We start from the raw sequence: 12,840 nt of genomic DNA, 5'->3' as shown, positions 1-12,840 counted from the left end.
AGCAAGACAACAAAACAGGCTACAGTTACATTCTCGGAAGTGTGTTTGGAACAATTTATGACATTCTTGGGTTAAAATGTGAAATTTTTTTTTCTGTAGAGATGACAGGAACTACAAAAAACACTTGGTCAGCATCAGGCTTTATTGTGAAGAAAAAACGATGATGGGTTTATGAAGACCGAACACTGGTTTTATCTCGAGGGCCATTTAAGTGAACATTCAGACCGGGGAAACTAATCCAGCCAACAGTCGCCTCAAGGCGCATGCTCAGCAGTGTTGGGCAAGTTACTTTGAAAAAGTGATTAATTATAGTTATTAGTTACTACTTCAAAAAAGTAACTGAGTTAGTGACTGATTTACAAGATTCTAAAAGTAATTAATTACTTGAAAAGTAACTATTGCTTTACTTAAAAAAATGTTTGACCCTCTGGGGTTGAGAGTGTATTTGGCCATTTGTAACTACGTCTGATGTTTTCTCCACATTTTACCTTTAAAAAGATTTATTTGCCTTGTTTGGTCTCATTCTTTTCAGCACAACCTCACGTGTCTGAATATACAGTCATGTTTTCATTTTGACACACTGTATAAACACAATTGATCTAAAATCAGACAAAAACCATAAAATCTGGGTAGAAAGTTATATTTTTTTACTGTAACAACCACAAACATGAACATTGAATCATATTTCATAACTTTAAATGCAAATATAAATTGTCAGTTTTAAAATCATACGCACAAGTTTTGCAAACAAAGTTATTTGCAGCCATTTACCTTTGACCCTTTTTTTAATAACCATTTCAAACTATTTGGGGTGGCTGTAGCTCAGGTGGCAGAGCAGGTCAGCCACTGATCAGAAGGTCGGTGGTTCGATCCCAGGCTGCCTCCTGGCTGCATGCCAAATATCCTTGGGCAAGATACTAACCCCATGTTTGCCTACTGGTGGTGGTCAGAGGGCCCGGTGGCGCCAGTGTCCGGCAGCCTCGCCTCTGTCAGTGCGCCCCAGGGCAGCTGTGGCTACAATGTAGCTGCCATCACCAGTGTGTGAATGACTGAATGTAGTATAAAGCGCTTTGGGGTCCATGCAGGCCATTTACCATTTATTTACACAACAATTTATATTTTTATATTTATTTCTATTTACAGAACAATCAGCTGTTCTTCATTCAATAAGATGCCACACTAATTATTTGTGCCACTCCAAATACTTCTGTCCACTATAAAGGAGAACATCACAGCCTGATACCTGCAGGTCTGACAGCAGCAGGTGTGTCACTCCTGTTTCTACCTGGAGACAGCAGCCGCCTCATTGTTCTGACACACAACACTACACACTAACTACACAAGACGACACATTAACTACACACTCCAAACACGCTAAACGTCACAAATCTCTCACATCTCAAAACTCGCTCTCTCTCTTTTTCTGCTGTCTCTCTCTCTCTCTTCCTAAACAACCAAATGTCATGTTGCCATATCATTTTTTGATTGGTCGACATGGTGCATTTTTCCACCAACACAAACGGGCTGTTTTATGTTTTGTTTTTTTATTTCTTGCTCATAAGCAGAGAGGTCTCGCTGCGCTGTCCTTAGACAGTAAGAGTGATGAAACTATTGAGGAAAAAACGCCACGTATATATTGTTTATCATGACTCCCTGAGCTCCAGGTGTTGTGCCAGCAAGTGATCGTGATTGCCGCCCGCGGGAGCGCGTTCAGCAGTTGTAGCGCCCGGCCTACTTACATAGACAGCTACTTCCGTGCAACTGATATAAGATCCGGTAAGCTGAAGACAGCTTCAACCGTCTGTTTGTTGAAAAATAGTAACGTGACCGCATTTTCTTAGTTAGTAACGGTAACGCTGTTGTAACGATAGAAATAGTAATTAGTTAGATTACTCGTTACTGAAAAAAGTAATGCCGTTATTCCCATCACTGGTGCTCAGTAACATCCAAACTAGTCTGATACCACATCAGCAATATTACTGGTCAGATAAGTGCATTTAAAATACCCCGACATGAAAAACAAAATCCAGTGGAGCGCTGAAGTTTCCATATGAAAATCTGCACTTTATGTTCATGCTCTTAAAGAAAAAAAAATAAACCAGCATATAATGTCTCACAGGAGAGAAGTCTCAATTATTTTAATGTTCAGTGTCTCTTCCAAGGCTAAATTATGCTAAAGGTGACTTGAACTGGGTGAAGATCATTTTTTTTCCTGATAAAACATACTTTTCATCAGAATACATTAAAGCAGAATAGTACATGGCAAACTGAATTACTGCATTTCCCCCGTATACAACATCTTAAAACATTTCATTGAGGACCCAATAAAAACTAAAGCAACACAATGAAAGTCACAACTACAATGTTTGAACAAAAAGTAGAGGGCCCATGATAGAGCCCTGTGGAACTCCACACCAGTAAGAAAACACAACCCCCCCCAATCTGGTCTCCTTATTACATTTTTATAAATCAAGGGGGAGTAAAATAGTTCAGGTCGAGCCTTTAAAGGCTTTTTAAACATGTGTACTCATGTTTCTTCACTAAAGTAACCATTTTCAGAACTATATAATTGTATGCGGTCTATGTTAACATGCAGTTTCTCATTAAACCACAAAACTGTGTCATTGTCACAGTGAAGGATCCCTCCATCATTCTTAATCTGATACTGTCAAACATCCAGATGCCGTTACCAAAAAGTACTTGCACCATAATATAAAGAAATGTATTATATTAAAAAAAAAAAAAGAGTATCACCACTTTGATGTACAGTTGTTCAGGATTAAATTATCAAACAGTTTGTGTATACATCTGTATACATAATTATTTCTGCTGTAAAGTTTCAACATGTGAATCTATGAGGAGTGACTCACTGCTGGATATTAGTGGAATTATTGGTTTTCATCAATTTCATAAAAAAACCAAAACAAAACCCACAAACGTTTGACTTAAATGTTTTAGGGATTTTTCACTACAGGACTCAAAAGTGAAACCTTCAGATTTATAAGTTAAAAACTCTTCTTGTTCTAAATGTAAATTTTGGGTTCCAACAAACAGACGTGATCACATCTTTTATTCATTTTATTGAGAATCACTTCACTTTTGCTTCCCCCTGCAGCTTTGAACCCACCGTCCAGCTTCAGTCCCGCTGTGAGCAGGCGTCGTGTTCCTCTCAAACAAACTGTCAGGAGCCTCCTACAGTCTCTGAGATTATTTTTTTAAAGGTCAGTACAAAAGTGGCAATGGTGGCATCGCATTCAGCGTCATAAAGCGTCGTAGTCGTCGTCATCTTCATGCTTCCTCTTCAGCGACTCTCCGCCGGAGTTCTGTGACACCATGTTGGTCGTAATGAGGATGTTCTTGGAGCCAATCAGAGATGGGTTGATGAGGACGTTGGAGACAGCGGGTGTGGATGGCGTTGCTATGGGGACAGAGCGAGCATCGAGGTTTTTATATAAGTAAACTGTTCATTTAAACATGATTCTGTTTGGCCATTAAAATGTTTATCTGGACAGATTTTTGTCCTTGTGTTCAGGAGTTGGTGGAGAATTTTTTAACGGTTTCTTCCACATTAAAGTGTTTTTCACAGGTATTCATACGTCTGACTCTTGTTCCATCAAAGCATGAAGCAAAAAATAAAACGGGTCTGTTCTTACTGGGTTTGGTGGTGGTCGTCTGAGAGGGCGGCGGGATCTGCACAGTGAACCTCTGACCCGTCAAAGACACTGGAGTCCCGACTTTAGTGGTGACCGACTGCACAGACGGCGTCCCTGAGGAGGAAATGGCGCTACACTTTCAGCATCCAGGATCGTACTTTAATACTTGGATTTATAAATCACATAATGATAAAGCTGAAACTCACCGAGCGTGGGCGTGGTCGGCCTGCTGGTGACGGCGCCGACACTGAGGCGAGGCACCGATATCCTGCTGGCAGACGACGACACCTGGAAAACAAACTGTTGTTAACCACAAACAAAGACAACGTGAAAGCTGAGGATGACCACGAGAGGTTGTGTCTCACCTTCTTCTGTATGGACTTGAGTCTGTAGTTGGGGGCGGTCAGACAGTAGCGGTCTGGGGGCAGCCGGGGGCCAGTGTAGGGCTTGATGAGAGGGAGGGGGGTCTGGTTCTTCTGCCTGGCAACCTCCAACAGGAACTGGAAACACAGAGAGGGTGAAGCAGCTATCAGATCAGCCCTGTCGCTACAGTCAGCTGGTTCCTGTAGAGTGACGGTCTTAATGATCAGAATAGAATCTGCAGTCTCCATTTTCCTAACTGACATTCTGGACCCCTGACGAACGAATCAAGAACCAAATGTTACGCCCATCTGTGAAGACTTACATCTCGTGGCGGCGGTGAGGTGAACGACTGATCCATGCGGCACTGGATGGCCAGTCTGATGTCGTCGGCGTCCACGTTGGACTTGTTGGCGTGTGAGGCGTAGGTTTTGGCATCTTCGATGATGGTGGTCACGTATCCTGTGGACACAAACAACAACTGAGTTGTTCAGAACTGCTCCTGCATGATTCACAGTTCAGAATAATCCTTCTTTGTCCGAGAGTGTCAGAAATATTCAGTCGGGATATCAGAGCATTGTTCCCATCGGCTCTGAAACAGAAATAACTTACTGTAGGTGAACTCCAGCATCTGGTTGATGACTCTGGGCTCATACTCTGTGATTCCCATGTCCTTCAGGATCTGGATCATCACCTACAGAGGAAACGAATAACTTAAAATCTCAGTGCAACAAACTCAAACATGCTCTCAATTTTACTTTTCCCGCAGATTTTTACTGCATCTCCCATTTTTACTCTCTGGAAAACTGTCAGGATAAAAGAAGCAGGATAAATAAATTATCCCGGAAACGTGGTGCTGGAGCGAGGTACAGTGCCCGGCCTTGTCTCGCAGGGTGCACCAAACCAGGGTATTTACAAACACACCATAGGGTGACAAACGGCTTCACCAAAGCACCAACAGCTCGCGACTAAAGGCTAGGCTAAAGTGCGGCTGCTATTGTTTTGAACGGCAACGTTGCTAAGCTAAGCAGGCTATCATGTTGCACAACTGCAAAGGGTCACCAATTAATCAACACAAATCCAGCAACAAAATTCACCATCAGACAATAAACGGGAGAAGAAACTCCCCAATGTGAACCAAATTTGCACCAAAACACCGACAGGCTCGCAGCTAGGCTAGCATGTTAGCCGCTATTGCTTTGAGTTGCAGTGTCGCTAGCTAAGACAGGCCAGTCTAGCAAACGAGCAACGCAGATGCATTAAAGATTATCGAGCAAAGCAAAAAGCTTGACTCAAACTGTACAATATAAATGAAAAAAGCTCGTTTCTGACCTGAGCATCTTTCGGGATTGTTTTCGGAGCAGACATTTTAACTTCCCTCGCAGCGCCTTTGCTTCCTCTTCTTCTACTGTTTCCGTTCACAGCTGAGCCATTGACCGAAACCGGAAATGAAACAAAACACAGGAACTGCAACTGCTCCGAGTTAAAAGCTTTCAAAATAAACCTCAAATTTATAAATCAGAAAAATCAAGATTTTATTTATTTCTTTTACAATTAACACCTGATGTCTCGTATTATGTAGACAAATTTAATTAACAAAACAAGATAAGTAATACGAAACACATAATAACACGTTTTAATAAACTTCAAAGTACAACAAAAGTAAGTCATTAAAATTGAGCAAATCAAGGTTTTTGATTTGTCTCTTATTCCCGTTTTAATCATTTTGCTTACATCATGAGATAAGTTTATCATTGATTTAAACTGATGTTTTTTCTACTTTATGTCTTTTAAATATGACAAAGTTCTACCTCTAAATATTCATGGTTTAAACTTTTGAGTATCTTTGAGGTTATAACTACACAGTACCTACAGGGGGCGCCACAGGAGGACATATTGAACTCTAAAGCCTGCGTGAAAAATAAGCTACAAACCGAAGTTATCAAACTAAACCAAACATGTGGAAAACATCTAAAAATGTAATTCACTGAAATAAAAACAAGAAGAATCTCTGAAACAATCAGTCTGCATTTTTCTTTTATTTTTGGCTGCTTGACAAACAAAAAATGAATCAGTAAATTAACACTTAAAACGTTTTAAATGGTTGAATATTTCTATGACACTCTTTTAGGAAAAATCTGCTGAATGAAATTAAACTGAACTGAAAACTATAAACTATTCTTTATTGAATCTCACAAACACAAACTTCTGCTTCTTTTTCATTTGCAGGTTAATTTTAGTGACAAATAACACTAATAATAATAATAATAATAATAATAACTGTGGCACAGTGACTTGGAAATAAGAAGAAAAACTTGATGACGAGATAAGAAGAAGTGTTTTCTGAGAGGTGATAAAAAACGTTCACTGTCTCTCACCTCTGAGACTAAAGAGGAGTCTCTGCAGGTTTCCAGGTGTTCCCAAAGACTTGATCCAAACACAAGGATGGGAATAACGCCGACACGAGAGGGAAGCGGACGTTACAGCCTGAAGGCCTCGCGGTAAGAAGATGAAGCGAGCCACTGCATGACCAACGCTCTGATGAGACTTTGGAATTCGTCACATTTCACCATCACACTGTTTGCTGAGCAAGAAGTAACACTCTGTTTACATACGTGTAGAATAAATTAACATTTATTGAGCTTGAACACTCAACTCAACACGCACCAAATTAAGTCACAGATAAACATTAAATCACAGCTTTATCTGCTGCCTGATAACCCATATATATCTATGATAATCAGGAATTTTTATTATTTCCCAGGATATTTCCGACACCATTGATGGAGCAGCGATCAAAGGCAACCAGACCTCCACTTTTGGGGTCCCCAATCATCTTACGGCCATTTTTTACTCCAATGAGACCAAAGTTTACATAAATAACTTGAAGTTGTATTCAATGATATCTCCAACTGCTGACGGAACCATGAACGCATCATGAGAGTGTTTACTGAAGCATTTATGACCAGAAGAGTCGCCGCCTGCTGGACATTTCAAATTATACTGGTTTAAAGGACTGCAGACCTGTGGCCTCCCACATCGAAGAGGACTCTGAAATATAGACTTGAGGATAATCACTTGATATCAGCAAGGATGGATGAACATCCGACTCCTCCTACGTCAGCTCTGCAGATAAGAGTCCCAGCGTGGAGCCAAAACACCGCTGACACCATCCACAGAGGTCTGGGTCATGGACTTCACCCAGGAGCCATTAGAGAATAAAGCTTTGATATGGAGTCAGATTTTAATAAACAGAGTGATGCTGTGTTCTTCCCACAGCTGAGCTCATCATCAAACACGCTTTTCTCAAATAACCATTCATCAGCTCGCCGCAGACAGCATTCCTGTATTTACCCGCAGCGTTTATGACACACATTCTCGCCATAAAGCCATGAGAACCGCCACACCTCGCCGACTGTACGCTGCTCTGTGTGCATGACAGTGTGTGTGTTTAAATGATTAACCTTTACAGTCTCTAAGGCTTGTAAACGAGGGCGCTCATATCTGCAGAAAAACTTCAACAGCGAGGCGGAAATCCTGCTGCAGACATTATTTTAGTTTCATCTCACTGACGAATGAACGAGTCTCTGGCTGTCTTTAGCATGACAGCTTTCCACAGGTAAATGGAGGTGTACTTACATGATGAGCTTTTACGCTGAGTACTCAAAGTGCTTTCACACTGTTTTCTCCGTGTTAAGTGTGAAATGCCGAACAGCTGAGCATCGCTGAAACACCACCGTCTGCCCGAGTGCTGTTACAGCGTTGAACCACAAAGAACTAAAACAGCTCTCACAGAAAAAAAATCAGTAATGAGCATGTTTTACAGTGACCTTTGACCTTTGTTTGTAATGTAACAGTTACCACACTGAGTGTATAAATCCCTCAAACCTGCTCTCATTATAATATATAAAAATATAAGTTATGTTATTATAGTGTTGAACATTTTTTGTCAGTTCAATTAATATAATCATGATAGTATGGGCAAAACATTAGGAACACCTTGCTGCGTGAGCCTGAGGCTGCAGGCCTTTCTTTGACTTGTAGCATATTTTGCAGTTTGTTTGTCGCCTGCTTCCCTTCTTCCTCCAGCTCTCTTCTACAGTGTTGGGGAGTAACGGAATACATGGACCGCTGTTTAAAATACAAAATATGAGTAAGTGTATTCAGTTACCGTTTAAAAAGGTGGTAATCAGAATACAGTTACTTTGTTGAAATAAAGGCGGTCTTTCCTGTTTCATAAGTTCGGCTATGCCGTCTCTATTTTTGGTAATTCCACGCCGGTGGAAACCCAAACAAAACACGTATTAAGAGGCTCTAATGTCTGTGTCTCAATCTCACGGCTCATGTCACCTCGCACAATGACGTGAAGAAACATTTTTAAAAATTATTGTGCAAAAAATGATTTAATATGAAGGCAATAGGCAGAGTGTTACAGGCATAGCATGTATGAAGCATGTAAATATAATAATAACCACTGCAGCCAAGAAGAGAGCCTGACGAGCCCAGCTGTAAGTAAGCTATTAAGACTCGACTGTACGCTGTGTTCGTGTTTTCCTCTGAAACAATAAGCTCCGTTGGAGCAGCCTTTCAACGCCTCTCTCTGTCTCTGCTAGCAAAGTTGACCCAGACAACAAAGTAAAGCTAGTTTTCGGCTACGAGCCGACACGAACCCGACGTATTAGCCAGAGGTCCCTTTACTACGGTTCGGAGCCGCTGACCTGTTTTATATACGCGCAGAATAGTTTCTATACGAGATCGCTGCAAAAAGTGCAGCCTTACCTAATGTCCACCTACTGTTACTCATTTATATTAAGATTTAAACATCTAGTTGTGTTGGTGTGGAGAGGAACCTTCATTAAAAGTTATAAATCACGCAGCAATAGTACATTCATGTAGTTGTAAAAAGCATGATAATATATTAAGTATTCCAAAGTATTCAGAATACGTTACTCTCATCGAGTAACGTAACAGAATACATTACATTTTGGGGCATGTCATCTGTAATCTGTAGTGGAATACATTTTAAAAGTAACCTTCTCAACACTGCTCATCGACTCGTCCTGGTGTTAAAAGTCGCGCTCAGTCACAGGTGCAGTCTGGGTAAATAATGGTGGAGGGGGTGAGGGGCAGGAAGAGCGGGCCGTTAGCATGCTTTAGCAGAATTTGCATTTTCAGCAGGCAGCAGCTCAGAGGTGTGAGTCCTTCTCGGTCATCCCAGGGTCATGACCTTTAACCTCCCCCCAGGTGAGCAGAGGCTGGGTGTGCAGTAGGACACGGGTCAATAGTGCTGTTAAAGAAAACGTAGAAACGATTACAAAGCAAACAGTGACTCTTGTTTCTGTCGGGTAAATTAAAGCCCTCTTTCATCAGCCTGCTCTCATATGACCTGATTAAGAGGACAGCAGTTCACGTTATTAATTACAAACACCTGTCAGAGTGAGGTCGACAGGTGTTTGTCCCTCTGGGGTAAGTCAGATCGAGCCTCATGCAGGGAGGGCCTCAGTGAGCTAATCAAATCTGAAAACACACATAAATCAACTAATTGGCGACGTCGCGCTGTGGGATGGGCCGCTTTGATGGAGCAAACGAGCGTGTTTGTTCTTGAACTTCAGTCGCCACATTTCCACACCACTTCGGCGGCTCGTCATTGATCGAGGTCAGGACTAAATGCTGGACTCCTGCACCTACATTGTCTTTTAGTTACTGGTTAGAGAGCTATTGTTGGCAGCTATGGATAAATTAATGCACCAGTAAATGTGTGAGCCAGCTGTGTCCTAAAGCTCATGAACATGTGTAACTGCAGATATCATGACCCTGCTACCTGGGTCAAAAATAATGCTGACAGTGAAGGTCAAATGTGGAACAAAGAAAACTGAGGGCAGGATATTATTCGGTCCAAACATCACCTGGGCCCAGAAAGTGAAGCCAGTGTGGAAATGCCTAAAACATGCATTCTATCTAATGACCAGCAGGGGGCAAACCAACTCTGATTGTGTAGAAGTCTATGAGAAAACGACCCCACTCATCAGATGAACGATCATCCCAGAAAACACCTCCCTGATGAGGTTATTGCATCACGCACTAGTTTCAAATGTTACTGAATAAAACATGATGATAATTTTGTAAATGATGGCACAGGGAGGGATGCTTTGGCCAGCATCTAGTGGCCTGTCAAAGGTACTGCACTTTGGTTTCAGGCTCAAAATCTAAACTGAATCAAACTTTGTGCCTGTTAAAAGATAACTGAGAATGATGCTGTGGTATTCAAAGTGTGCTTTTCTGTTTGCTCGTCTGTCTTTCTCTTTTTGCTGATGTGAGTGTAAAGTCTGTGCAGGAGTAAAGTCTGGGAAGCATGAGCTCTGCAAACACTCAAAGAAATGATTCACAGAAAACTGAAACCTGCAGGCAGAGCAACAACACAATGTGATGATCTCTGTGATTGCAGCTCCCCGTACATATAAAACATTAAGATGATTGGGGATATAATCAGAACACGAGTGTCATATAAAATTATACAAGGAGCGATGAACTCCAAACACCCCATGACTTCCTTTTACTTTTTTTGCTGGTTAACTATTGACTGTGTTTAACAGCCTGGAGGCCGAAGAGGAAGAAACACAGAGCTGAAACTCTTAGAGAAGGGAAAGCAAAATAATTCATCATTATTTAACTCACAGGTTTTGATGCTAATGTTTGGTCTCTGTTATTAGAGCTCAAAGTGTTAGCATATAAATGGTTTCAGGATAAATACAGGTCATGGTTTGGTAGGATGAAACCTTGGCAGCACAAGTCAGCCAGCCTCAAAAAAGACTCACTGTAATTGTGATAATTACAGTTAATGGTAAAAACTGGATGTATGACAAAGTGTTTAAAGATTATGAGCTAAAAAATGAGTCTGACAAAATTTCGATTATGCTACAAAAAGTCAAAATCATGAGAAACAAATTATGACAGTAACAAAGTTTACATTCTCAAGTTTGCCTGTGTGATGTAAGGACACTGGTACAGTTCCTGCTGCTCAGATGTTCAAACACTTCAAACAGATTAGACAATGAAAACCATCGAATCCTGACATTAGAGAAGCTGGAGGAAGCGTTTAACATTTGTGCTTTAAAAATGAATAAAATATTTCCTTTTTTAAATTTTTGTCTGAATGTTTAAAAAGTGGGTCAAATTATGTGTTTGAGTTTTCACGCAGAATAAAATGAACGAGAAAAAGAAGAAGACTCTGTGTTTCTTCAGCTGTTACCAAACATGAACTTGGACGGGAACAAGGTTCTACAAAGCTGTGTTGAAACCTCCGACACTATCGAGGGGACGAAGGTTAATGAGGGGGAAAGGTGAGGCGGGTGGGACTCACGCTAGCCTGCAGTTAAACTAAGATCTATAAACTGCAGGTAAAAGCAGGTGAGAGGTGCTCAAAGAGTTCAGAGAGTCAGTACAGCAGAGAAAAGGGTTAACGTGTAAAGTGTGTGTGTGTGGTTCTATTACAGTAATTATCATCATTATCATTACGAGTTGGTGCTTTTCATTGTGGTCCATCTTTGCTTTTGCTGCTAATGTGAGATACAGCCGTTTAGCTCTTTCATATTTAGCCATGTTGTATATTACACATACAACAATAGCAAGAACACCAACAATCAATTTCCTATGAGCATCACTTGGAGAGGGTGGAGAGGAAGAACTGCCTTGAGACGTGTTATGATGTGATAAAAGATATAATGTAACACATTTGTAAGGTGTTACATTGAACACTGGATATGCAGCATTTTAATGTTAAAATGTTATATACCTATGTGGTATGTGACTTTTGTTGCCATGATGCCAGGTCTCTCTTGGAAATGAGATTTTTAATCTCAATGAGATTTTTTACCTGGATAAATAAAGGATTAATAATAATAAATAATACAACACAACAGTTTACAATATAACACGCTATGCTAACACTGAATACTCTCTAACATATTTATTTTACCCCATTTTATCTGTGACACTGTTACAGTATAACAGGATACAATATGACACAACAACACTGCTGAAGAATCTGAAACACTGTAAATCATTTCATGTGATACATATATAACATGTTTAATTCGCCACATGGAAACTGTTGTTGACTTTAAAACCCCTTCTTGATACAAAGTAATATATATTTTTACAATAACGGACGTTCAAAAAGTGTGAAATATCAAATATTAAAAAATATGTTTAAACTGTAATCATATATCATTGTATACTTCCTGCTCACGAGAACAAAAAACATACAAACCAAACATCAACATGGTTAGTCACAGCTAGGTGCTCAGACAGCTGCAGCTGCCATTATTTTAATGGAAACTCAGAGATGATAAACCAAACAGAGCATGAGAAGATGATGCCAGGCTGAGCCTACCTGTGGCCTAATCGGCTGATACCTGTAACAGTCAAATAAGCGCCGTGCTGGAGCCTGACGGTATGACCTTCGTTTTGGTTGTCGTGTTATTTATTGACTGCTTTACGTTCGATATTTATGACTTCAGGCCTGAATACAGTGCATTGTCCTTCTGACAGGAGCTTCTTCCTTTTTCCCACAGCAGCTAACAGTAAGTAAATAAGGAAGAAGTGCATGATGGGAAGTATGAGCAGCAGTTAGTTTCAAAGACTCAAATATGAAAACTGCAGTTATGAGAACATAACCTTTTCGCCCAAACATCAGATCCGACACCAGACGAACTCTGAATGAGAGCGAGAGCTTCAGTCGTCAACGATTCACACGTCGCATTTAAACATAAACACGTGGACGCCATGTTGGTCTCTGAGCTGCTGCTGAAACATGAAACATTTAAAA

General features: G+C 40.6%; 1 protein-coding gene across 1 annotated transcript; it reads right to left on the bottom strand.

Annotated features, from left to right (window-relative positions):
* Nucleotides 1-2,106: 2,106 nt before the first annotated feature.
* On the bottom strand, nucleotides 2,107-5,470 carry taf9 (TAF9 RNA polymerase II, TATA box binding protein (TBP)-associated factor). The gene is made up of 7 exons (XM_084941034.1): nucleotides 5,346-5,470; nucleotides 4,626-4,707; nucleotides 4,339-4,475; nucleotides 4,019-4,153; nucleotides 3,860-3,941; nucleotides 3,654-3,767; nucleotides 2,107-3,418 (listed from the first exon to the last, which is right to left on the bottom strand). The coding sequence occupies exons 1-7, from the start codon at nucleotides 5,379-5,381 to the stop codon at nucleotides 3,261-3,263; spliced, it is 744 nt and encodes a 247-aa protein (XP_084797160.1). The 5' UTR covers nucleotides 5,382-5,470; the 3' UTR covers nucleotides 2,107-3,260.
* Nucleotides 5,471-12,840: the final 7,370 nt, after the last annotated feature.

This window comes from Perissodus microlepis, chromosome 10 (genome assembly GCF_051167445.1).
Source record: "Perissodus microlepis isolate ML-2025 ecotype Zambia chromosome 10, ASM5116744v1, whole genome shotgun sequence".
NCBI classification, from domain to species: Eukaryota; Metazoa; Chordata; class Actinopteri; order Cichliformes; family Cichlidae; genus Perissodus; species Perissodus microlepis.
The sequence above is the reverse complement of the archived record's forward strand: the minus strand, read 5'-3'. Positions and strand labels throughout refer to the sequence as shown.

Bases quoted from the DNA above. Each gene is read 5' to 3' on its own strand.
- taf9 (XM_084941034.1), bottom strand. From the start codon at position 5,381: ATGTCTGCTCCGAAAACAATCCCGAAAGATGCTCAG. The intron at 3,768-3,859 runs GTGAGTTTCAGC...TTTCCTCCTCAG, and splicing joins GCCGACCACGCCCACGCTCG to GGACGCCGTCTGTGCAGTCG. The intron at 3,419-3,653 runs GTAAGAACAGAC...CTGTCCCCATAG, and splicing joins GACGACCACCACCAAACCCA to CAACGCCATCCACACCCGCT.